General features: G+C 37.9%; 1 protein-coding gene across 1 annotated transcript; it reads left to right on the top strand.

Moving 5' to 3' along the window:
* Positions 1-12,441: 12,441 nt before the first annotated feature.
* APOBEC4 (apolipoprotein B mRNA editing enzyme catalytic polypeptide like 4) lies at positions 12,442-19,187 on the top strand. Its single transcript, XM_046682270.1, has 2 exons — positions 12,442-12,603; positions 16,621-19,187. Exon 2 carries the CDS (start codon positions 16,651-16,653, stop codon positions 17,749-17,751), a length of 1,101 nt encoding a protein of 366 aa, XP_046538226.1. The 5' UTR covers positions 12,442-12,603; positions 16,621-16,650; the 3' UTR covers positions 17,752-19,187.
* Positions 19,188-27,411: the final 8,224 nt, after the last annotated feature.

The following is a 27,411-nucleotide window of genomic DNA, read 5'->3' as shown; positions in this document are numbered from 1 at the left end:
CTCTGGTGACAGCTCACATAGCAGAACTAGAAGGACTTCCAACTAGGATATACAACCATGCACAGGGGTTTAGGGGAGAGAAAAAAAAGAACCAGAGCTTTCAAGTCCAGCAAAATATACTTACCTTCAATCTCAGAGAATCTTGGAGAAACCCCAGTTTGATTTTTTTTAAAAAATCTAAAATCTTTTCATGATAAAACTGTCAACAAATTAGGTATGGAAGGAAAGCACCTCAACATAATAAAGGCCATATATAACAAGCCCACAGCTAATATCACCCTCAATAATGAAAACTTAAAAGCCTTTCCTTTAAGATCAGGAACAAGACAAGCATGCCCACTCCCATCATTTCTTTTCAATAGAGTAGTGGAAGTCCTAACCACAGCAATTAGGCAAGAAAAAATAAATAAAAGGCTACCAAATTGGAAATGAAGAAGTAAAATCATCTGTTTGCAGATGACATGATCTCATATACAGAAAACCCTAAAGACTCCACCAAAAGAACTGTTCAAACCAACAAATGAGTTTGGTAAAGTTGCAGGATACAAAATCAACAACAAAAATCATTTGCACATCTATACACTAACAAGGAGCTATCGGAAGAAATTAAGAAGGCAATACCATTTAAAATAGCATCAAAAACAATAAAATACTTAGAAAGGGGGCTGCCAGGTAGCTGAGTAGCTAAGTTCGTGCACTCCGCTTCGGTGGCCTGGGGTTTCAGCGGTTCCAATCCTGGGCACAGACATGGCACCACTCATCAGGCCATGCTGAGGCAGTGTCCCACAGAGCACAACCAGAGGCACTCACAACTAGAATATACAACTATGTACTGGGGGGCTCTGGGGATAAGAAGAAAAAAATCCAACAAGATTAGCAAAAGATGTGAGCTCAGGTGCCAATCTTTAAAAAAAAAAAGAAGAAAAGTACAGACCAGTCATTTAAGAAATAAAATAAAATACTTAGAAATAAATTTAACCAAGGGAGTGAAAGACCTGTACACTGAAAACTATAAGACTTTGATGAAAATATTTGCAAAAAATTGAAGAAAAAGCAAATAAATGGAAAGATATCCTATGTTCTTGAATTGGAAGAATTAACATTGATAAAATGTCTATACTACGCAAAGTGATCTACAAATTCAATGCAATCCCTATCAAAATTCCAATAGCATTTTTCACAGAAATAGAAAAACTATCCTAAAATTTGTATGGAACAACAAAAGACCTTAAATAGCCAAAGCAATCTTGTGAAAGAAGAACAAAGCTAGAGGCATCACATTTTCTAATTTCAAACTATATACAAAGCTATAGTAATCAAAAGAGTACAGTACTGGCACATAGACCAACAGGACAGAATAGAAAGCTCATAAATAAACCTATGCTTAACAGTCAACTAATCTTTGACAAGGGTGCCAAGAACACACAACGGGGAAGGATAGTCTCGTCAACAAATGGTGTTGGGACATGTGTATGATAATGGATTGTAATTAGTCTTTGGGTGATGAACATGATGTAATCAACACAGAAATCAAAATACAATGATGAACATTTGAAATTTTAAAAAGTACACATGGAAATTTAAAAAACAAAAATAAAGGGTGTTGGGAAAACTGGATATTCAAATACAAAAGAATGAAACAACTTCTATTTTATACCACTCATAAAAGTTAACTTGAAATGGGTTAAAGACTTAAATGTAAAACCAGAAACTATGAAACTCCTAGAATAAAACATAGGGAAAACCTCCCTGACATTGCTCTTAGCAATGATTTTTTTTTAATACAACACCAAAAGCACAGGAAGCAAAAGCTAAAATAAACAAGTGGGACTACAACAAACTAAAGAGCTTCTGCACAGCAAAAGCAACAATCAATAAGTTGAAAAGGCAACCAACAGAATGGGAGAAAATATTTGCAAACCATATATATGATAAAGGGTTAACATCCAAAATATCTAAAGAATTCATACAACACAATGGCAAAAAGAAAATTAATTAAAAAATGGGCAAAGGACATGAATAGACATTTTTTCCAAAGAAGGCAAACAAAATAGTCAATTAGGTACATGAAAATATGCTCAACATCACTAGTCATCAAGAAAATGCAAGACAAAACCACAAGATATCACCTCACGCCAGTTAAGATTGCTATTATCAAAAAGACAAAAGATAACATGTTGGCATGGATGTGGAGAAAAGGGAACCCTTATACACTGTTGGTGGAAATGTAAATTGGTGCAGCCACTATGGAAAATAGTATAGAGGTTCCTCAAAACATTAAAACTAGAACTACCATATGATCCAGCAAACCCACTCGTAGGTATATATTCAAAGTAAATTAAGTCAGTATCTCAAAGAGATATCTCCATTGCCATGCTCACTGCAGCATTGTTCACGACAGCCAAAATACGGAAACAACCCAAACATCCATCAACAGATGAATGGATAAAGAAAATGTAGTGTATAAATATATACAATGGAATATTATGCAGCCATAAAAAAGAAGAAAATCCTGCCATTTGCAACAACATGGACCTGAGGGCACTATGCTAAATGAAATAAACCAGAAAGAGAAAGATAAATACTGTATGGTATTACTTATATGTGGACTCTTAAAAAAAAAAGCTGATTTCATAGAAACAGAATAGAATGATGGTTACCAAGAGTTGGGGAGGATAGGAAGATGTAGGTCAAAGAATACAAACTTTCAGTTATACAATAAATAAGTTCTGAGGATGTAATGTATAACATGGTGATTATAGTTAATAATATGGTATTGTAAAGTTTCTGAGAGTAGATCTTAAGCATTCTCACCACACACACAAAGTTAACTATGTGAGGTGATGGATGTGTTAACTAGCTTGATCTAGGTTATTATTCCACAATGCATATGTATATAAAATCATCATGTTTTACTCTTTAAATATATATGATTTTGTCAATTATTCCCCAATAAAGTTGGAAACAAACAAACAAAAAGAATCAACCTGGCTTTGTTGATAATCTCTACTAAAAATGTTTTTGTACTGTTGAAAAAAAATTTATACTGCCTAAGTAGTTCAGGAACCCAGAACTGACAAATTGATACTGAAGTGAGCCAGGGCTAGAAACACACTCGAAGTGTCTGTAAAACTTAAAGGCAAATTCTCTCTAGAGCAGCTGTTCTCAACCTTGACTATGGAGCTTTAAAAACAGTGATGCCTCCGTCTCCTGCTGGGAGTATCTGAGTTAACTGGTCTGGGGTTCAACCTGCCATCCTAATTTTTAAAGGCTCACTAGGTGAGTCTAACGTACGGCAAAGATTGAGAAGCGCTGCTCTAGAGAGATACGCCTCCAGTGCGGGGATCATAGGATCCCCACCAAGCATGACCTAAAAAAGGAAATTTTACAACACCCAAAGGAACAATCCACCATAAGCAAGAGTGGGCAGAAAGAACAAAAAGCAGAGTTAAACCCCTAAGAACCTTAGGTAATAGAATTATTTGTTACAGACTATATAATAAGAACATTTAAAATAATTAGATCAAAACCCCAAAACTATGAAAATAGAGGAAAATACAGGCACAAAATAAAACTTCTGGAAATGATAAAGATACTCATTGATTTAAAAAACTCAATAAGTGGGTTAAACAGCAGATAAAAAGACCTGTAGAGAAAAGTGGAGAACTAGATGATTTACCAGGAGAAAACTCCTGGAACGCAGCACTGAAAGATGAACAATGGGAATTACAACAGACAAATTAAGAGCCACGTAAGATACATGAGAAGGTTCAACATATACCTAATCAATGTTCCAAAAGAAGAGAAAAGAGAGAACAGAGGAGAGGAATATTTCAAGAGATAATGGCTATTTTCCAGATTTAACAAAAAATAAGAATCACCAAATTCGGGCTGCAAGAAGGATAAATAAAACTAAATCCACACTTAAACACACAATATTGAAACTATAAAGCATGAAAAGGCAAAGAAAGTGTCTTGAGTCACCAGGGAAAAAATAAATCATCTATAAAGAAACAACCATTAGACTGACAACAGACTTCTTGACAGCAACCACTTCGAGGATTTTCAGAGCTCACGGCATCCTCTGCTGAGTTGATGGACATATTTTCTCTCAGCTTCCACATACTCTGCCCTAATTCAGGGACAAGATCAAACTGAGCTCAGCTCAACACTATCAGTGACTTCATTTAGAAGAGACTGGGACAAGAGGAGCTGAAAACACTGACAAGCTAAATACCAAATTTCTTGATGAGTATGGTGCCCTTGGGACTTATTGGAGATTAGCTATCCAAATGAAGAAAGAGAAGTCCTACAGAATCCTAACCACTGTTCATTCCCTTCCTGTCAAACAACAAGCTTAAAGGAAACTAGCCTTTCTAAATCAATATGTTAAGTACTTCCACTCACTGACAATACCCAGTGTTGACAAGGATGTGGAGTAACTGGAATGCTCCTACACTGCTAGTGGGAATACAAAATAACAAGCCTCTTTGAAAAACAGTTTGGCAGTTCTTAGAAAGTTGAGATGTATTTACCATACAACCTAGCAATCGCACTCCTAAGTGTCTGTCCAAGAGAAATAGAAACATCTGTCCACACAAAGACTTGGACATGAATGTTCAGAGCAGCTTTTTTCATAATAGCCCCAAACTAGAAATACAAATACCCATCAACAGGTGAACAGATAAATTATAGCATATCCACACAATGGAATATTATTCAATATTAAAAATGAATGAACTACTGATATACACAATCACATGAAGGAATCTCAAAAACATTATGTTGAGCAATAAGCGAAAGATGCCAGAGTTCATACTTTATAATTCCATTTATGTACAACTTTGGAAAAAACACATCTAATCAATAGTAACAGCAAATAGATAGCACCACCCTAGAGCCATGTGGAAGGATGATTGATGGGAAAGGAAAGGACACAGGGGAAATTCGGGGTTGATGGAAATGTTCTATATTTTTATTGAAATGGTGGTAACGAGTATATACATTTGTCAAAACTCATAGAACTGCACATTTAAAATGGGTACATTTTATTATATGTAAATTATACCTCAATAAAGTTGATTTAAAAAAAATTCTTTCTTCTTGCCAGAAACATTTCCAGCTGTTTTCCCACACATACCTATCATCATAGCATGACACCCTTTTCCTATATTTTCTTATCATTTTCTCACTTTTGAAATATGATTTTTCCCATTTATCTTAAGACTGGGTCACAAACTTGAAATTTTCTTTTTGTTCAAAAAGCAGGATGTGATGGAGGGATGCTATACAGAAAAGAGTTTTAGAGTGCTCTGGCTTCATATCCCAGCTCTTCCAATTACTAGCTATGTTATCTTGAACATTAGTTAAACACTCTGACCCTCAGTTTCCCTATCTGTAAAATGGAAATTGTAATAATACCCACGTCTTAGTGACGTAGGGCATGTAGAATTTTTGGCACAGAGCACACATTCAGTAAATATTAATCTCTGTTCAACAACTGATATTTTCATTTAAATTCCTTATCATTTATATTACAAGCTAGCCAGAGGAATTAACTTAAGTAAAATTTAGTGAACTTAAGGATCACTACCTAGGGGCCGGCCCGGTGGCGCAGCAGTTAAGTTAGCACGTTCCGCTTCTCGGCGGCCCGGGGTTCACCGGTTCGGATCCCAGGTGCGGACATGGCACTGCTTGGCACGCCATGCTGTGGTAGGCATCCCACATATAAAGTAGAGGAAGATGGGAACGATGTTAGCTCAGGGCCAGGCTTCCTCAGCAAAAAGAGGAGGACTGGCAGTAGTTAGCTCAGGGCTAATCTTCCTCGGGGGCGGGGGGGAAGGATCACTACCTAATAGTGACTTCAGTGGGCTGGAAGAAGTTCACAAAAGCAATGTCACTCAAAGCTAAGTCTGTGAACCAGCACCTATCCACAAACTGTTAACAATGTGAACACAGCAAGTACAGAAACTGAGAGTATTTTATAGAAATTTGATATGACCTTGTAGGATCTATATCAGAAAATGTGATTTAGAGTTTAAATCTTGCATAGGAGAAGGTTCTAAAGTAATTGCTCCGATTAAAGAGCTTGAGCCAGAATGTAAAGCCACACACTGCTTTCTTCAATGATAAAATCTTAGTATGAAAAAAAGTCAGCTGAACTAAACCACGTGCTTAGTGACACAGTAAAAAACTATGAATTACATAAAGGCTAATGCATTACATTTGAGATATTCTCCTTATGTGATAATATGGAAGGTGATTATAAACAACTATTATTGTATGCTAGATACAATGGTTTTCTAGGAAGAAAGTTCCATAGAAAATGTTTGAACTGTTGAAAAAACTCCTGGATAAGAAATGAGTTTGGGCCCAACTTTTTAAAGATATATATTAGACAGCCAGACTTGCCTATTTGTCTGAAATCTTCAGTATGTTAATAATCTTAATATTTTCAAACAAGGAAGAAATGCAACATGTTTTTCAGGAGCAGATGACTGAAAAGTCAAAAGAAATATCAAAAGTGTGGAAGAACAGCGTTTCCACAGATTGTTATGTCATGTTTTGTAATTTAAAAACTACCATCAGTGCAGCAGGTAATAATTCTGATATTGCACAGCTGCAAAAAGTGATTACCAAATACCTGAGAGAATTGATAGGAGGTCTAAAATTTTTATTCTCCATCAAAAGAAGATCCATACATAGGAAATTCATGGAACCATAAACCATTCCTTTCACTGAAGATAATTTAAATTTAATATAACTTTACAGGACAAATTGTTGGAAGCAGTTACTGATAAAGCATCGTTGAGGAATTGTGAAAATACAACATCACTTGCTTCATTTTTTAAAAAGCTAAAAATGAGATATCTTGAGCTTGTGAAGTTGCTTTCAAATCTCTTCCTCTCTTCCTAGCAACATACCTCTTAAAACCAGCTTTCTCTATTATGATGCTATTAAAACAGTTTGGATATACATTATACCCTGCAGATAGTGTTGTCATCAGTTCAACCTAGATTAAAGTAACAAGCAAGAAGCAAGGTGGTTGGTCACAATAAAAATTTTAAGAATGGATATATGTGATGTTCATAAAATACATATATATAGGACATTGACTATGGAGCTGTACTATATCTTCATAAATTTTTTGTTTAATATAATTGTAGAATATAATAGTAATAGTGATTCTCCATATTAATCATCTATACATAAAAGCAACATGTATAATTTTGGTAATTCTTTTCTCCTTTTTTTTCTATGTTATGTTTGTTCTGTTCATATTTACCTAAAGACAGACACATAGATCAATAGGACAGAAGAGAGAGCCCAGAAATAAACCCACAGTCAACTGATCTTCGACAAGCGTGCCAAGACTACACAAGGGAGAAAGGATAGTCTCTTCAACAAATGGTGTTAGGAAAACTGGATATCCACACACAAAAGAATGAAACTGGACCCTTATCTTATACCACACAAAAATCAACTCAAAATCTATTAAAGACTCAAACGTAAGATCTGAAACCATAAAACTCTGAAAGGAAAATATAAGGGAAAAGCTTTATAACATTGGTCTTGGCAATGATTTCTTGGATATGACATCAAAAGAACAGGCAATAAAAGCAAAAATAGACAAGCATTCTGTTTATATTTACTGAAATGCAATTTAAAAATTTTATATCTGTTGAACTAATTATTTTTAAAGATTTGTTTTATTTTTCCTCTTTCTCCCCAAAGCCCCCTGGTACATAGTTGTATATTTTAGTTGTGGGTCCTTCTAGTTGCGGCATGTGGGATGCCACCTTAGCATGGCTTGATGAGCAGTGCCACTTCTGTGCCCAGGATCTGAATCAGCGAAACCCTGGGCCACCAAAGCAGAGCGCGTGAACTTAACCACTCAGCCACAGGGCCAGCCCCTGAACTAATTATTTTTAAATGGGCTTATATTTTCGATGACTTTTTTGTTCATTTTTCTATAAAATCATTTTCACTGAATTTTACAAAGTTATCAGTATATAATAGTTTGGAAACTTAAATTAGTCCTTCCCCACAGATAGTCTGAAACCTTTTTTAAAACAGCTATACAGACTCTGAGAGTAAAGATGGCGCCTTCATCCTGCACTTTTCCTCAGCTGAAGTTTTAGGAGTTACTTTTCATTTTAAACATTTTGTGGGTGTTTCCCTAGGATAATGGGGAAGACCAACATGGAGGAAGTCTAAGAAAAAGTCTGGTTTTAGCAAACTAACAGGTGGGCCAAAAGAAAGTTTCCCACTGCAAAGACTGTGCTGCCACCCTGTGGCCATTCTGCTTATGACCCCCAAGCTAGGCGATCCAGCCTCTGCTTTTTTGTCTCCCTTTCCTCTCAACCCTAACATCTATCTTAGTCCATCTGTCCCACTTAACTCCTTAGTGAGCTCCGTGAAATCTACTGGATTCTCTGCTCTTCTTTATTTCATGCTTGTTTTCTTCTCCAGTTTCCATTTTCTGGGTAGTTTGTTACTGCTACATGAATGTGGGTGTTGTTATTGAATGCTAACCAAACTTCTACAAAAGCAATGAATTACATACTTAATTGGACACAGTACATTCAAATAAAAGTTAAAAATTTTAGCAATAAAATATAAATTCTTTTACATCTTGCCACCCAAAGAGAAAGTCACCTTACATGCAGCAGCTAGCAACACCCAAGCTATCTTGGATATAGTACCCCAAACGGGGATGCCAGAACAGAGATTAGAAACAATTTTTGAAGTGTCAAACTGAAAAGGTCTTTTAAAAATCTATATCAGTGTAGGAGAGTTTGGCCTTTGTAAAACTTCTTCATAATAACTGCATATTTATATACATAATATACATCATAACTCATCTGAATGAAGATGAAACATTGCATGTTAACAAACGAAGACAGAACGAAGGAGTCTGTTTGGGAAACTAGATGTTTCTTCAAAGTTTCTCCCTTCCTGTAAATGCCGAAGTAGCAATAAGAATTGTGGGGGGAGGGGGGTGAAGGAGGTAAAGGGGCACATGTGTATGGTAACGGGTAAAAACTAGCCTATTGGTGGTGAGCACGATGCAGTCTATACACAAAACTGATATAATGTACACTTGAAATCACACAGTGTTGTAAACCAATATGACCTCAATAAAATAATTTAAAAATAAATAGATAAATGACAAATTACCCAGAAAGAAAAAAAAGAGAATTGTGAGCAGGAACCATGATCATGGTCCTTCGTTTCCTTGTAACTAAATTCAGTTTTAGAAGCCATTCTGTGCAACCTAAATGGAGCTCTGCGAAGTCAACCTTCCTTTGGAGCTTTCCTACACCTAACAGATGTAAAATATGGTGGCTTAAAAAATGGTAGTTCATGCAAAAGAATGAAATTGGACCCTTATCTCATACCACATACAAAAATCAACTAAAAATGGATTAAAGGGGCTGGCCCAGTGGCACAGCGGTTAAGCTCACACATTCTGCTTCGGCGACCCAGGGTTTGCAGGTTCGGATCCCGGGTGCAGACCTACACACTGCTTGTCAAGCCATGCTGTGGCAGACGTCCCACATATAGAGGAAGATGGGCACGGATATTAGCTCAGGGCCAGTCTTCCTCAGCAAAAAGAGGAATATTGGTGGCAGATGTTAGCTCAGGGCTAATCGTCCTCAAAAAAAAAAAAAGATGGATTAAAGACCTAAATGTAAAGCTGAAACTGTAAAACCACTAGAAGAAAACATAATATCCAAAATATGTAAAGAATTCAGCAAAAGAAAACCAATCAGACTGTAAAAAGGGCAAAGGACCTGAATAGACATTTCTCAAAAGAAGACATACAAATGGCCAACAGGTACATGAAAAGGTGCTCAAGCATCACGACTTATCAGGGAAATGCAAATTAAAACCACAATGAAATATCACTTCATATCTGTTAGTATGGCCATTATCAAAAGACAAAAGCTAACAAGTGTTGGTGAGGATGTGGGCAAAGGGAACCCTTGTGCACTATTGGTGGGAATGCAAATCGGTACAGCCATTATGGAAAACAGTTTAGCAGTTCCTCAAAAAATTAAAAATAGAATTATCATATCATCCAGCAATGTCACTTCTGGGTATTTATCCAAAAGAACTGAAATCAGGATCTCAAAGAGATATCTGCACTCCAATATTCACTGCAGCATCATTCACAACAGTTAAGATAGGGAGACCACCTAAATGACCATCCATAGATAAATGGATATAATGAATGCAGTATATACATACAATGCAATATTATTCACCCTTAAAAAGGAAATCCTGGGGCCGGCCGGTGGCATAGCCATTAGGGTCACACACTCCGCTTAGGTCACCCAGTGTTTGCCAGTTTAGGTCCCAGGCACGGACCTATGCACCGCTTATCAAGCATGCTGTGGCAGGCATCCCACATATAAAGTGGAGGAAGACGGGCACAGATGTTAGCTTAGGGCCAAGCTTCCTCAGCAAAAAAGTGGAGGATTGGCAGTGGATGTTAGCTCAGGGCTAATCTTCCTTAAAAAAAAGACAAAGGAAATCCTACCATTTGTGGCAACATGGATGACCCTGGAGGACACTATGCCAAGCAAAATAAGCCAGACACAGAAAGACAAATACTGCATGGTGTCATTTACATGTGGAATCTAAAATAGTCAAGCTCACAGAAGCGTACAGTAGAATGGTGGTTGCCAGGGGCTGGGGGGAGGGGGAAATGCAGTGACGTTGGTCAAAAGGTACAAAGTTTCAGTTATGCAAGATGAATAAATTCTGGAAATCTAATGTACAGCATGGCGACTACAGTTTACAATACTGTATTGTATACCTGAAATTTGCTAAGAGTAAATCCCAAGTGTTCACACACACACACTGTCCAAAAACGATAAAGGAGGTGATGGATATGTTAATTAGCTTCATTGTCATGATCCTTTCACAATGTTTAAGTATACCAAAACATCAAGTGGAAGCCCTAAATATACACAACTTTTATTTGTCAATTATAACTTAATAGAGCTGTTTTAAAAAATGGTGGCTACTTAGGATTGCCTCTCCCTAAAATCATCCTAAAATGCAATTGGTAAATATACTAGTGCATAGACGCGCATTTTTAAGGTAGTATTTTTAAATAGAATATCATTTATTAAGGTTAAATAAAAGATGAACTTTGAGGATCAACTTTTGGTTTTATATTTACAAGTTCATTGAGTTAGGAGACGCTATGAAAATGGCGGTAAGGAGCAAAAACAGCAAAGGCATGATCAGGGGCAAACGGTGGGGGAAGGAATGGGATATGACAGTCAGCATGCACTGAAGACAGCATGAAGGAAAATGTAACTGAAAAATAAACAGCTGAGGAGTTAATGAATACACTTGAGACCCTTAAAAGCCACAGAGATCAACACAAAATATCTGAGCTAGAAGGAGCCCCTAGATGAGACAGGACTGTGGCTGTCGGAGAGACTGGAATTTTGACTCCGAGAAACAAGTTAAAGGTTGTGAGCTGCTGCAGGAAGCCTTCTAGGTGCTTCCATTACCCTCATGGGTTATTTTTAGAGTAGTATATATGGTAAGAACTTTGGGTGGTAACTAATGGAAACACACAAGAGGGATCACCCCTCGCTCCTTCAAGTGGCCTAAGAGGAAGGAGGGAATAACCCAGAGTGAGCACAAACAACAGATCATGACTATCAACTGTCTACTGTCCTAGGAGATGTGTGGAGATGAGGGCGGCAGGGGAAAGGAATGCAGAAGGACGAGTGGCTCCTCCATCAGCCCCAGAGAAAGGGCCGAAAGGGCCGCAACTGATCCAGGGCAAAGTTTGTCTTCAACTGGAGGGAACCACATTCACATCAGGAGCAAGCGTCTCCCAGGGCATTTGTAAGAGGAGGGAAACTGCTGGCGCCTAATAACCTAGGTTTGGACAAAATGAAGAGCTCCCCTTCAGGACGTGTGGGCCTTTTAGTAGACAGCGCCTCTCTTTGGTGAAGTCTCTGCTACCTCTCATGCGGGCCCCCCCCTCACAAAAGGGTGATCCTCCCCAGGAGAGGCCCTGGCGCCTCCACAGGCAACAGAACCAACAAATCCTGTCCACGCACCAAGCCTGGCACCTATTCTAGATCAGGACAAAGGCACTGAGGAGCACGACCCCAGAATTTGATTCTTACAGCCAGAAAGAGAAAAACTCCAACACATTCACTTAAACAGTCAGATATTACGCTTTTATCCAGGCTGGAATATGCATTCATGTATATTTTCATCTTTGGAACAGGTGGTTTGAAATGCAAATAAAGTAATAAGTGTCAGAGCCGTATCCTAGCAGTAGCTACTTTGCGAACGTTACCATGGCGCCCATTCAACAGTGTTCTTAGAGGCAGCCACACCTCAGCAAGTTCTTTCTAACTCAGGACAGCAAAGTCCAAAGGAACTAACACACACAAACGGTTCAGAAAGAGTCCTGAACTGATATAGGAAGTGAATCTTCACAGCACAATTGCCCTCTGAAGCGACTTGACACAGGGCGTGGGACTTAAAGGAGGAAAAAAAGGAAATGGACCATCTCCTGGAACACCTGGAATGTGATCCAAGCCTGGAGACAAAGTGATGGTAATTATAACTGCTAACATTTGTTTTTAGATGCTAACAGATTGCGCACAGATTGGGAAGGGCGAACGCCATTCTCCAATTACTCCAGTGCAAACTGTGCTTTACAGTACGCACTAAATCCTAGCTGGGTGAAAAGAGAGCAGATTGTCCTCACGTACAGTTCATTTATGTTGAGCTAAGGAAAGCTGTCCTCCCACCGCCACAGTCCAGGGGCCACTCACAACCGGATGCAAGGAGCTGGGTTCGGCAGATCTCTATTTCTTACTGCCAGTAGATCTATTCTATGGGGGGCAACACGCATTTCCCAAGCACAGACAAAGCAGAAGGAAAGGACTGGGTGGTACGGGCACAGGAGGCTGGGGAAACAAGTCTTAGGCAACCTGGCCTGGGAACCAATCAAGTTCCTGAGGGAGGCCCTGGGATAAACAGGGCACATCTCTGCCTTGTTAGGGGAGAATGAAAGGACAAATACCAAAAGTTAACTATACAAGACAGTCTGTGATCAATGACAAACTGATGATATAAACCATAAATTCTGTAAGAGTTCAGAGGAGGCAAGAGTTCTTTCCTACCTCCCCTTCAGTTGAGGGGGATAAAAGAACGATGCCAGAAAGACCCTCTGAAAAGGGAGGACTTCACTAACAGGGAAACACAGGTGGTTTTGAAAAATGAAAAGCTATCAGTTAGAATGAAACTCCACAGCTCCCTCCATTATGTACAAAGGCCACTAGTCCTCAAGATCTCCTTAGAGCAATGATGTACCATTCATGGCTAAAATAGCTGCAGGAGAGGGCGCACAAAGGAAGGAGTGCTTAGAAAAGCAATCGGGAGTTTCCATACTGCCTTTTATCTTGAAAGACAGAAGACTTCTGCTTCCCAAAAGGGTAATCCTGGGACCATTATAAATAGCTAACTCCATCCCCCCAACCACCAAAAAAAGTAACGGCAAGAAGGGCCTCCTTGTTCTTCTTCCATAACATTTCAGCCAAATCAATCTGTAAATTTTCTATGGGTGGCGTGAAATTGTAATTTGCGTAGTAACCTGGGAATCAGGTGTGCCACCCCACACAGACCATACCCAGGGCACAATATTCAAAAGAGAGTGACACTTTGGGCTTGGTTTCAGCAAGTTTGAAATTCAGAGAGATCCAGTCTGACGAGTAAGGCTGAGAGAGGAGATCCAGGGAGAAGGCAATGCTTAAGATAAAGCAGGAGATGGTGTCAGGTTTCAGGTGATCAGTCCACTGCAAGGGTTAAGCAGGAAAAGAGTGCAGGGTCCCAAGGAAAAGCTATGCAAGGTCTAGGAAGCCTTAGGGCAGGAATTCAGTTGCATCAGGAAATTATAGCACTAAGGAGGAAACTGAGGTAAACGCCCAATCCTATAGACTAAGCTGACGTGACAGAGGTTAGAAGAAATCTGGAATTTGATCGGTATGTGGTGCCCAGAGTTACTGCACAGCTATTTGCCACTTGGACAGTGGTGACACGAATAAAGTCATATTCCATCTACAGCTGGACTGAGGCTTCTAAAATATTTTCTGCCCAGGACAGGATTAGCAAAGGGACTTGCAGGTTTCAGCCTTGGAGATCAGGCTGCATCAAACGCAGCAATGACTGGGGTGCTCTGGGGTGAGGAAGACAGAAGTTGATCAAACGCTTCCATATGAGAGGCGGTAATAAATACTTCTGAAATGATAAATTAGATTTTGAAAAGTGAAAAATACATTTTGTTGCAATGGTTAGTTTATCTCTTTTAAATTTTATGCCTTGTCCATTTTGCTGCCTGGACAAAAAGCTAAATGTAAAAACTGAAATCATACATACTAGGAGAAGATATGGGGACTACTTAATTCATCTTTGATGAGGAAGTCTTTTCTAAATACAATAGTAAAAATAAATCATAAGGGTAAAGATTAGACCACATAAAAATGTACAATTTGGTATAATTGAAAATACCATCCGCATAATTAAAAGACTCTATAAACAAATACTTTACAAAATATTTACAACAAATATGACAGCTAATATTCTTGATACATAAAGAGTTCTTGCAAATCAATCAGGAAAACCCCAAACAAAAAAATGATAAGGGATCAAATATATTTCACAGAAGAATAAATACTACAGACCAACAAGCATGTGAAAAAGTGTTCAGCCTCCCTAGGAATTGAAAAGGTACAAATTATAACCACAAAGAGATACTTATGCTCACTTCTCAGATTGGCAAAGTGGGTGACAAACAACACCGGGAGAGAACACGATAAAACTGGTACACCTTCCTAGGAAGCAATCTGACACAGTTTGATCCAATAATACCACTTCTAGTAATCTACATTAAAGAAAATTCATATCAGAGACATGATTTATGTATGGAAATGTGCATCAAAGTGTTATTTATAACAAAAAAGAAGCAAGAATCTAAATGTTATAGTAATGTAATAAAATATTAATTAGCCATAAATGTTGTGTCTTTTGAAGAATTTTTAATAACAGAAAAATGCTCATGATATAATACTAAGGGAAAAATCAAAGTATAGAACATGATTTTATTTATGTTGTGCATAACAAACATACATAGCAAAAAGACTGGAGGGAACAGACTTAGTGATGGGAATGTAAACTGATACAAACTGGCATGAGTTTTTATTTTTTCCTTTATGTAGCAGTATTTTAAAAAATATTCTACAAGAAACATGTAAAACTTGTATAATAAAGAGTTATCTTAAAATGTTTTTAAAACTACATTATAAGGACCTAGGTTGGGGCTGGCCCCGCGGCCGAGTGGTTAAGTTTGCACGCTCTGCTGCGGCGGCCCAGAGTTTCACTGGTTTGAATCCTGGGCGAGGACATGGCACTGCTCATCAGGCCACGCTGAGGCGGTGTCCCACGTGCCACAACTAGAAGGACCCAAAACTAAAAATATACAACTATGTACCAGGGGGCTTTGGGGAGAAAAAGGAAAAATAAAATCTTAAAAAAAAAAAGGACCTAGGTTGCTGCTTGGGAACAATGATAACAAAAGAAATATTTTTTAAAGAAAAAATCATTACTTAAAGATCTCAACTTTTTGGGTTTAACATCCCAGACTCTATTTATTTGAAATATCCTGAGAACGATATTTGCTTTCCAGAATAACAAAGTTTCCAAAATGTTCTAATAAGACCTACCCACTGGAGATAAAACGCTCAAATGTCAGTGAATGAGTTCACCACCCAAAGAATACTCCAGTGGCACTTCTACAAGAAGTGCCTTAAGCAAAATAGACCCCACGATCCTATTCCCAAAAGGATAACCACCTCCAACTTATTGCCAATGATTTGAAGAAATAGCTGATTTAAATGCAAGCACACTCAAAACCTCTGTGCAATACATTAGATACTATCATATCCAGCAAAGGGACCAAGGAAGAACACTGTGAACAAAATGCAAAAGCCCTGCTGATTTCTTTGGGCTTTCACAAACAAGAATCATCTAGATAACCCGGGGATTTCCACCAATACTACCAAGAGCTAATATGTATTGAGTCTTTAATATGTGTTGGGCACATAAGAAAGCATTTCATATATTTAATCATTCAATCCTCAAGTCAATCTTAGGAGGTAAGAACTCTTCTTATCCTCATTTTACAGACAAGGAAGCTGTGGCTCCCAGATGTTAAAAAACTTGCCACAAGTCACTAAGCTAGTAAGTGGCAGAGCCCAGATTTGGAACAGGGCAGCCTGTTTCTAGAATCTGCGCTGCTAACCCATTTGCTCTACTGCCTCAGAATCCATGCAACAGGTCAAGCTGGGTTACGCTGTTGTCTTCGTCTCCTCCCCACTCCCCAGGAGCCTCAATGAAGAAAGATGAATCCTGAGCTTTCTAACCTATGGATAGATATCACTATCTTTTAGAATAAAGATGCTACTGTAGTTACTGTGCTACCTCCTTTAAAGAAAAGTATAGCTCAATAAATTAATGCATTGTCTTTAGTTTTTCCTGCACTGGTTTTACATATAATTTCTCTTTCTCGTTTAGGGTTGCAGCTAGAAGACAATAAAACTAGCAATGGAGCCTTTATATGAGGAATACCTAGCAAATCGTGGAACAATAGTGAAACCTTATTACTGGCTAAGCTTCTCTCTAGATTGCTGCAATTGTCCTTACCATATTCGGACAGGTGAAGAAGCAAGAGTTCCCTATACAGAATTTTATCAGATTTTCGGATTCCCTTATGGGCCAATGTACCCTCAAACAAAACACCTTACATTTTATGAACTAAAAACTACTTCTGGAAGCCTGGTGCAAAAGGGTCATGCTAGCAGTTGCTCTGGGAGTAACACCCATCCAGAATCAATGCTGTTCGAGCTGAATGGTTATTTTGACTCGGCCATACACAATAACGACAGCATCAGGCATATCATTCTGTATTCCAACAACTCCCCTTGTAATGAAGCTAACCACTGCTGCATCAGCAAAATGTACAATTTCCTGATAATGTATCCAGACGTCACTCTCAGTATTTACTTCTCTCAGCTGTATCATACTGAGACTGAATTTCCTGCCTCAGCATGGAACCGCGAAGCTCTCCGGAGCCTGGCCAGCTTATGGCCACAGGTCACTTTGAGCCCGATAAGTGGTGGGATTTGGCATTCCCTCCTCGACAACTTTGTGAGTGGTGTCTCAGGACCAACTGTTTTCCAGCCCATTTTGCCTGGGAGAGCACTGGCTGACAGGCACAATGCATATGAAATCAATGCCATAACAGGAGTCAAACCTTATTTCACTGATATTCTTCCCCAGATGAAAGAGATTCAGAACATAAAAGCTTTAGGGAGCTACCCCTTAAACAACGTCTTTCCCGGACAGTCTTTTCAAGTGACAAGTGGACAAGTGCAACCCAACCTGACCCCAGATCTTAGGGTTCCTGTTGTTTTTGTGCTGGTGCCTTACAGAGACCTACCACCAATCCATGTGGATCAAAACCCATATAAACCCAGGAATATTGTAAGGCATTTAAATATGCCTCAAATATCATTCCAGGAAACCAAGGACCTCGGAAGGCCTCCCATTGGAATGCCCATAGAAAGAGTGGAAATCACAGAACAGTTTGCAAGTAGCAAAGAGGCAGATGAAAAGAAGAAGAAGAAGAAGAAAGGGAAAAAATAAGATCTACATTCCTACAACAAGAGAACAAACAACTCCCAGAGGATTTATTAGAAAGCCAACAAAAATCTGGAAACTTTCTCTCTTAGGATTGATCCAAGATGGAGATAAATTGATATACTAAGAGCAAAACCTGAATTATTTACTATCTCAACTATCATAAAGCTACACTATTTTTAACATAACCCAAAATGCTTCCATAAGCAACTTGATCTCTCTCCTTTATTTTGAAAGTGACAGTATCAAAATGGAGTCATTAGTACCTTGCTAATACTTTGGTGTGGAAAAGGAATGTCATTATTCTAATCTACCCATATCATCTTTCCACTAAAAAAGCCCATGGACTACATAGCTTCCTAAATTGGTTTCAGGATAAAAATTTACTGTAAAATTCGAAAACAGCCTGAAGTTACTGACATTAAGTGCTGTTTGTGAAAGCAAACCAGTGATTTTCCATTAATCGTTAATCATGGACAGACGATTTTAGGCAGCCCATTTTTTCTAAAGTGGTTCAAAATAGTTTTGTGTGGGGAAAAAGCTCTTCTGCTAATTGATTAGACACAGCTACAAAAATTGAGTTTTGAAACCTAGCCACCTGCTCAGTTTGATCTTTCCCAGCTCAGACCTCTCCCTCCTGAGCAGACGATGGAGGCAGGATGACACATGAGAATCTCCAGAGGCTCCTTCCTTCACACACCATACAGAACGCAAGCCATTCTTACTGGCTTTCAAGGCTCCTCCTCGGCCTTCCTGGGGCCCTGTCTCATCAGCAAGATTGTAAGTTTCTATAGGTCAAGCACTGTCTCTTCCTCTTTGGTTTTCCCTTAGGATCTAGCAGAGTATCCAGGCAAGATGTGGGTAGCAAGGTTGTGAAACCACATCCCAGTAACTTCACCAGTCACTACTCCTCAACATCCTCCATTCCAGCCAGGTGCCTGCTTAACCATCTTGCAAAGCACATTTTTTTGTTGTTGGCATCCACTCCCCCTTCTTCTTATATAGCTCCGCAAAGCATAATTTGTATGTTTCACTTCTTTTTTTCTCTGACCCCTTCTTTTTCACCAGCGCATATCTATACCTTCTCTTAAAATCTTGTTCAAAACACACTTCCAGGAAGTGTTCCTTAACTAACCCTCTGAGCATGTACATTGAAGCACTTTGCTTATGTTTAATTAATTCACATTTGTGGCCTCACTTCTCTCCTGGAAATATGTAAAAATGCATTACAAGAAAAATGTACGTTCATTTGTAACTTGCTACTAAATTTTTTCTTAACATGTGTAAAAAGTAATGTTACGCTAATAAGATAGTTTTGCCATTAGAACAAAAAACTTAAAGGACGTAATACTCCATGCGGAAGGAGGAGGAGGAAGGAAAGAAAAACAGAAAAGAAAAATATTTAGAATAGAAGTTTCTATTGTGATTAAAATAAACATGAATAAAATTTTTAAAGGAATTTCTATTGATGACCTGAAAATTTTTACAGAATTATTGGAATATAATTGTGCTGTGGGCATATAGTGATTATTATTTAATGAGGTTGAAGTCTATTATTAGATCATGAAATAATATGTCTACAATTTGCGACTTAGAGTTAAAAAAAAAAAAGACCCCAACATGACAAATTTAGCATCCCTGATCATTATAAAAAGTAGATCCAACTAGTTGCCATGAAATCTATCTCCAAGTGGTCAAAAAGATGACAACCTCAATCAGGTTTCAAAGGACCCATGAGAAACATAGTCTGAAATCTATGATGAATTTGTATTTCAAATATGAACCTGGATGGCAATGGTATTATCAAAGAGAGAAATGTCGCCAGAACCATCAGAAAGAAAAGTGCCCCTGGCAGTTGAATTTTTTACTGGTTAAATAAGACTGGGGCTAGGAAGAAGAACATTACTGACAGGTCCTGTCGCCAGGCTAATACAGCCAAGCCTTGGACAAGAGACTGTTAAGAGAGCATAAAGATATATGGCCCTAGGCAAGTAGACTCTATTTTCTCATTTGTAAAAACAAGAGATATGAGCTAGCTCATCTTTAAGTTTCCTTTCACCTCTATCTGCTCTAAGATGGCATATAGCAGAGCAATAGTTCCAGAGGGACCTCTGACGGTGCAGTGGTCAGGACTTCCTGCTCACCGTACAATGGGTTCCTGGCCGGGAGAGCAGAAGTTGGAACGCTCCAGCTCTCTCCGGCAAACTGGCAATGGCGGTTTTGAAGAGTTATCACTGCCACTGAACATATGGAAATGTCAAAGAATTTAAAAGCCAATAACTTAAAAGAAAATAGAAGCCAATAAATTGAAGCAGCTAGTGGTGAGGTGATCTAAAAAAGGTGGCTGGGGGGGGGGGGGGGGGGGAGCTGATCCTCTGGTCAAGTGGTTAAAGTTCCATGCACTCTGCTTTGGCAGCCTGGGTTCATGGGGTTTGGATCCTGGGCGAAGACATACTCCACTCATTAGCCATGCTGTGGAGGCATCCCACATACAGAAACTAGAGGAATATTGGAACAGATGTTAGCTTAGGGCTAATCTTCCTCATCAAAAAAAAAAAAAAAAGGCAGGGGGATATATCCCAAGAAACTGATGAGGGGTGGGGGAGGGGAACATTACCTTAGTGAATCTGCCATGGTCCAGGATTTGGCTTTCAGCTTTGTAGCCTCAAATACCTACTTAGTCAATACAGAAAGAATGGATTTTTCTTTTTTTCAAAATGGATTTATTAAACAGGGGCAGATGTGGATTAACAGAGCTCCCAACATTAACATGTAAAAGCAGAAAGTTAATGTACTGATTTCCAGTGAGACTTACAACTGGAAATGCAACCAGATATTCAAGTCTTCGAGCCTGTACAGCCTCTCCATGTAAATAAACTACAGGAGAAACCAAATTATAATCAGAAGATGGCTTTGTGGAGTAGAGGAGTTCATTCTGTGAGTCCAATGTTTAATTCTATCACACTCTGCTTATTGGAGCACGGGCAGACATCTGCCACTGGTATGGGATGGTGGGGCATGCACAAGGGCACCCACCCCTTGGACAGTGTTTAGGTGGGCCAAGACTGGAAGAGATAACCTGAACCTCTATAACCAATTCCTATCATGACTAGCATCAATTTTCTTTAGATGTGAATGTTTCATCAAACTACCATCTAATCCTGCGGGCCTGAGAGCAAATCTTATCTCTTTAAACTGCCATTATGTAACTTCTTTGAGTCACGGTGCAATTTTTTAAGGAAAGCCACATGGTAATTTATACTAATTAAAAATAATATTATTACTACCTAACATTTAGTGAGAGCTATATGTCACGTACTTTTGTAAGCACTTACATATATTAACTCATTTAATCCTCCCAGTAATCAAATGAAGTAGATATTATTATAACAACTATTTGACAAATAAAGAAATTGTGGCACAGAGACCTTAAGTTAACTGCCCACGTAGTAAAGGCTGAGTTGAGAGTTAGACCCAGGAGGACTAGCTCCGGAATCCATGTTCCTAATCACGATGCTTTAATGCCTCTCAAAATAACAACAACGTGGACGCCCTACAAAGCCTGGGAAAATCACCATCCACTTAGAACCAGTCCTGAGGCTTTTCTGTGATTCTGCCCAAACCACTGTACCAATGGCATCCTCTAGACTATGGGAGCCAGCTCGGCTGGGTGGGCTAGGGGGGAGAACTTAAGTAGGTTCTAGATCCCAGAGTTGTGGCCCTCTTCCCACCCCCACTCCCTGTTACCCAGGACCTCATACTAAACAGAAGCCCTGGGGTTATTTTACCTGACTCTCAGGGATGTATCTGAAGCAATGGAACATTGCTTTATTGCCCTATTTAGTTAATTGAGTGGAATTGGTTCCTCAAAAAAAAGAGAGAATTACTATATGACCCAGCAATACCATGTCTGGGTATACATCCAAAAGAACTGAAAATAGAGTCTCAAAGAGATATTTGTACCCCCATATTCACAGCAGCATTACTCAAAATAGCCAAAAGGTGGAAGTAACCCAAGTGTCCATCAATGGATGAATGGAAAAAGAAAATGTGGTACATAAATACAGTGGAATATTATTCAGCCTTAAAAAGGAAGGAAATTCTGACACATGCTACGACATGGATGAACCTTGAGGACATCAAGCTAAGTGAAATAAGCCAGTCACAAAAAGACAAATAATGTATGATTCCATTTATATAAGGTACCTAGAATTTATCGTAAGGTACACCAAATTTATAGAGACAGAAAGTAAAATGGTGGTTGCCAGGGGCTGGGGAGAGGGCGGATGGGGAGTAATTGTTTAATGGGAACAGAGTCTCAGTTTTGCAAGATAAAAAGAGGTCTGGACTTGGATGGTGGTGATGGTTGGATGGTGGTGATGTTGTGTGAATGGGTTTAATAGTACTTAACTGCACACTTAAAAATGGTTAAGATGGCAAATTTTATGATACGTGTATTCTGCCACAATTTTTTTTTGAACTAAGAGGAATTATTAATCAACCCACACTGATCTCTCCATACACCAAAAAAAGTGCTATCTTTTGTGGTAGACTAAACATTAGGGAATAGGCTTTATGTCTAGTCTCAAAAAACTGAGATAAGGTGGGAAAAGGTCACAGAAATATCTGAAAAACAAAGAGACTTCAAAAAAATCATTACAATAACAAGACTTTTTAATTTCATTATTTATAGGTCATTTCAAACTATCGTGTGGGTTTATTTAGACCCTTGGTATTTAGAGATATCCTTATTTTTAGCACAAAGGTAAGTACTATAGTTGGGAATAATGAGAAAGACTTACTGGAATTGGGCAGTGGTGATTAAAAGCACAGGCTTTGGAATCTGACGGACCTAATTCCCACCCCGGTCTGCTCCTTGCCAGTTAAGTATCATTGGCTGAGTTACATAACTTTTCCGAGTTCTAGGTTCCTCATCCATAAAATGGGAACACTAATTCCTAGGCCCTAGAGCTACTCTGAGGATTAAATAATGGAAGTAAAGGGCTTATTTACCAAGTGTTTAACATACAATAAATGCTCAAGTGGTTACTGTTATTAATAAAATACTAATAGGATAAGAAGAGACAGTAGAAAAGGATAGGAATTGTAGGATCTTTCAACTTTTATCAAAACTATGAATCTGTGATGGCTATTTTCTATAAGAAATAAAAACATGCTACTAGAATTTGTGACAATCAGGTTAGGAAGAGAAAAAAGAAAAAATGTCAATTTTAATATTTTGCTTAAATAGTCAACAGTGTAATGAGAAAAGTAATATTTTTCCATGGCCATGAAAAATATTAAAATAATTATAAGAAAATATTTTGTGCAACTTCTTGCCAATAAGTTGGCAATCTACATGAAATGCAAGTCACCAACCACAGAAGATAAAGATGATCAAAGATCTACCTCTAAAAATATGAGCAAACCCAGATAATTTTGCAAGCACATTCTGTAACTTTCAAAGAAAAAATAGCACAGTAATTTTCTGTTATTCAAACTATTCTATAGTATAGGAAACAAAGATGCAAATCTTCTCAATTCATCTTACAAAGCTAGACTAAGCTTAATATCAAAACCAGATAAAGATAGCACAAAGAATAAAACAATGGACCAATCTTACTAATAAATATGGATTCTGAAATCATGTAAACAAAATATAAACTAATCAAATCTAGCAAGTAATTAAAACAGTAACCAAATAGAGTTTATTCTAGAAACGTGGGAATGGTTCAGTGCAGAAAAATACATAAATATAATTCATTACATTCATAAATTAAAAGATCAAGAACTATATGATTTTTATCATTAAATCCCCCAAAAAAGCATTTGATAATTTCAGTAGTCATTCTTAAAGATCAAAAAGCAACAAGAAATATAAACTAGTGAAATACCAAAGATATTTCCATTAAAACAGAAACACAGAACAGAAGCTTACTATCACTCAACTTTTCCACACCGTTTTTGAGAATCTAGCAAATGCAGTAAGATAAGAAAAATAAATAAAAATGATATAATATTGGAAAAGATGATGTAAATAATCATCCTCTCAGACGTTATAATTGCACACTATGACAAGAAATGTAACCTTAAAACAACTTATTAGCATTAATAAGAGATCCCAGTAATGGGAGAGAATACAGGAAAAATAAATTTTAAAATCTATAGTTTCCCTTTACATTATCATAAGCAGGTAAAAAAACTAAATAGAAAAAAGTCTCATTCACAACAATGTTTTAAAAACAAGGTTTATTCTTTCATTTAGCACTAAACTCTTTTCCTGAGACAAGAGTACAGATTAAACACTTTTTTAATCTTTGAAGTACTAATATATAAATAAATAAAGGTCCCATTGTAAAATAGTTCACCCTACCTACTCTACTTCAGTGTGTAATCATAAAGTTATGTAAAGCTAAAGTTAATCACAAAAAATTGGAAGTTTTGGGCTGGCCCAGTGCTGTAGTGGTTAAGTTCGCGTAGTCCACTTCGGCAGCCCGTGATCGCAGGTTCGGATCTACGTACCGCTCATCAAGCCATGCTACAGCGGCATCCCACATACAAAATAGAGGAAGATGGGCAGAGATGTTAGCTCAGGGACAATCTTCCTCAGCAGAAAGAGGAAGATTGGCAACAGATGTTAGCTCAGGGCTAATCTTCCTCACCAAAAAGAAAAACGCTGGAAGTTTTGAAGGTTGGTTGTTTCAACACAGAACCAGTTGATTTGGATATTAAGTAGAAGCATAAAAACTGTAATATAGTCCATGGGTAACATGCTAAAAAATCTTTTAATATTGTAGTAATTATGTTGCTAGAGAATAGTGGTATTAAATCATCATTACTACAACTGAAATTTACTTGTTTATTTTATATTAATAATACGTTTGACATATTTGATTAACACTGGGTTCACTTCCATTTCAAATAAAAACAACAGTGCCATGCTGCAGGAGTCAATGTCTTAATTCGTTTTTTAAGTAATTAGTGGCAAGTCTGGAGAAAAGAAGCACATAGTAGGTAGAGTACTTGGTTTAAAATACCTGAAAAGAATGACCCATTATATGATGGTTTTATCAAAATCCTTTCTAACCAGAAAGACCCTTCACTCTTTGCATCGTCACAGAAAATAGGGAGCTACATACTATCATGTAGCATTAACCTTGAGAAAATTCCGATTCAGTCTTACTTTAGAATGGAACCAAACCAGGTTATTCACACAATAAATAAAACGTTTAAAACCTTTTGGATCCTTTATTTCAGGGTAAGCACTTATTTGGAAAATTAAAATAGGGAGAATAATATTACCTAAAATGAATTAAGTACCAAGATTACAATTGCAAATTTGAAATTTGCAAGAAAATGGAATAATGTGTATTTTCTAACTAAAAGATGATTAAGGACAGGTTTCTACACACACACACACACACACACAAATCTCCCCAAAGCTCTATAAAGATTTCAACTTTAGCTAATGGGGGTAAGGAGGTAATTAATGTGTCCATTAAAAAATACTCAATCTCTAATTATGATTCTAAAATTAACTTGTCAGATTATTAATTTACTGGATAGAAATGTGTTGGGTACCTACTAAGTACTAGATACTTATCATTGTGAGACAAAGAATATTGCAATCGGAAAAGGACACTTTCGACAATATTACATCTCAAATGTAATATGCATTATGTGGCTGAGAATTACATTTAACACATTCAACATATAAAGGAAAATTCTGAGCAATCAAAACAATTATACCCTTGAGCAGCTCGATTTTTTAAATTCCCCTCACTATTGTTTTAAGTTGATTTCTATCCCAGGATTCTCTCCCAGTTCTAAAATAAATGATTAAAGAAATTTCCTAAATAAGACCTAATACAAAAGAATAGAAATGTAAGAGAAGGGATGTATTAGCTCTTGAATCCTTGTTTCCATTTGCTCTTAATGGCGCTTCTAATGTTCAATCTTCTCTTCAAAGAAAATCTTGATTCAGGAGAACAAAAAGTACAATCATCTTTAGCACCTAAACAACTGTGTTGTTTAGCTCTTACAAAGTTAGCAAAACATTGAAACCGAGAAAAAAACACTAAAACCAATCTTTATTCTAAGTTATATAATGCCATTCACCATAGTAATGATCTGATACCTTGCTATATGACTTTTTAAAATAAATATTACCAACAGGTAGAAAATTTTCCTTTGCTGTCTTAAGACAGTCCTTGGGGAGGTTTACCATGTTTTTGCTCATAACTTGAATGCTAATTTAAAGAAATGTCACTTCTATCACCTAATGATACATCTTTTAGAAGAGTGATTTAACCGGGAAAAGAAAAATGCCATATTGCTTCATCCTCCTAAGAAAAAAGGATCCATGTCATTCCTGAGGGGTCTCTCTCTCTCTCTGTGCACCCATATTGATATAGATATATAGATATACATATTGATATACCTATTGATATAGATATATACTTATGCATGCATATATGTCCAACAAAGGTTTGATTTGGAGATCTCTCTTTCTTATTGATTCATTATTCTCAGCGTGACTCTCAAACTGTACTCCCTTTCACATTTTATTCATTCTTCAATGAATAATTGAGTACTTGAATGTGTTGAGTACCTTCCACATGCTTAGCTTTATGTTCGGATGTAAAGGAAGATGCAAAAAGAAAAATATGACAGTCTCTGCCCTCCAGAATCTTTCGATCTCTTCTAGGGGCAAGATGAAATACCATATATCATTAAGTAATTTATAAGCCTAGTGCCAAAATCAATGGCACAGGTAATAAGCATTTAGATTTATGTAGAATTTTAGAGCTTCAAAACACTCCCTGTATTTAATCCTCAGAACAATCTTGTGAAGTACACATTATTAGCCCCACTTTAGTAATGAGGAATCGGAGATTCAGAATTTGAAGTGGTATGCCTCAATCAAATAGATTATGAGTGGAAGAGTCAAGACTCAAGCACAGGAAACCAAGGATTGGGGTACTTACCAGGGCAACAGCTGGCCTTCTGCTAGAGGTGGCATTAAACTAGATCTGACAGGAAGTGAGGATAACATAAAGCCATCTGAGCAGTGTCCAGCCAAATGTCCAAATTAATTTTACTCTGAAAATATTTGTACTTCAGTGTTATGCCCACAGCACAACTAACATTTCCTTAGTCTTAGTGCCTTGACTTCCTCAAGAGCTTTGCTCTTAGAAATTGGAATGTCAAATATAATTTTAAAAACTGGCCTAGCGGGATCTATAAATCCTGAATTACAAATATAAATCTTAAACGTCTGCTTTTTACTAATCCTGACACATTTTGTTTCCTCTCAGCACCGGGAAGCATAACTCGCCCCTACCCTTTTCTAGCATTCTTGCTGCAAACAACCACTTATTTTAAGACGTCAATGATTGGTCCTACCCCAAATTCCACAGGTTCACCCCAGTTTTGCCAGCCGACCCCAGCCCCCGCACAGACACCTCCCCCTCCCTCCCAATGGATATGATACCTAGTTGTTCAGGTTCTGCAGGTGCCGTCGCGATGCTGTCACACAGCACTGACAGATAAGATATGGCCTTTCGACTCCGTCCTTGGGGACCTCCCGCTGGCCGCGCAGCGTAGTTCCAACCCCGGGAAAGAGGCTCCCGGCTCGGGAACGCAGCCACCGGCAGCGCACGGTCC

The sequence above is a fragment of the Equus quagga genome, chromosome 13, assembly GCF_021613505.1.
Source record: "Equus quagga isolate Etosha38 chromosome 13, UCLA_HA_Equagga_1.0, whole genome shotgun sequence".
In the NCBI taxonomy this organism is placed as follows: Eukaryota; Metazoa; Chordata; class Mammalia; order Perissodactyla; family Equidae; genus Equus; species Equus quagga.
This window is presented reverse-complemented; position numbering and strand designations above follow the sequence as displayed.

Bases quoted from the DNA above. Each gene is read 5' to 3' on its own strand.
- APOBEC4 (XM_046682270.1), top strand. From the start codon at position 16,651: ATGGAGCCTTTATATGAGGAATACCTAGCAAATCGTGGAACAATAGTG.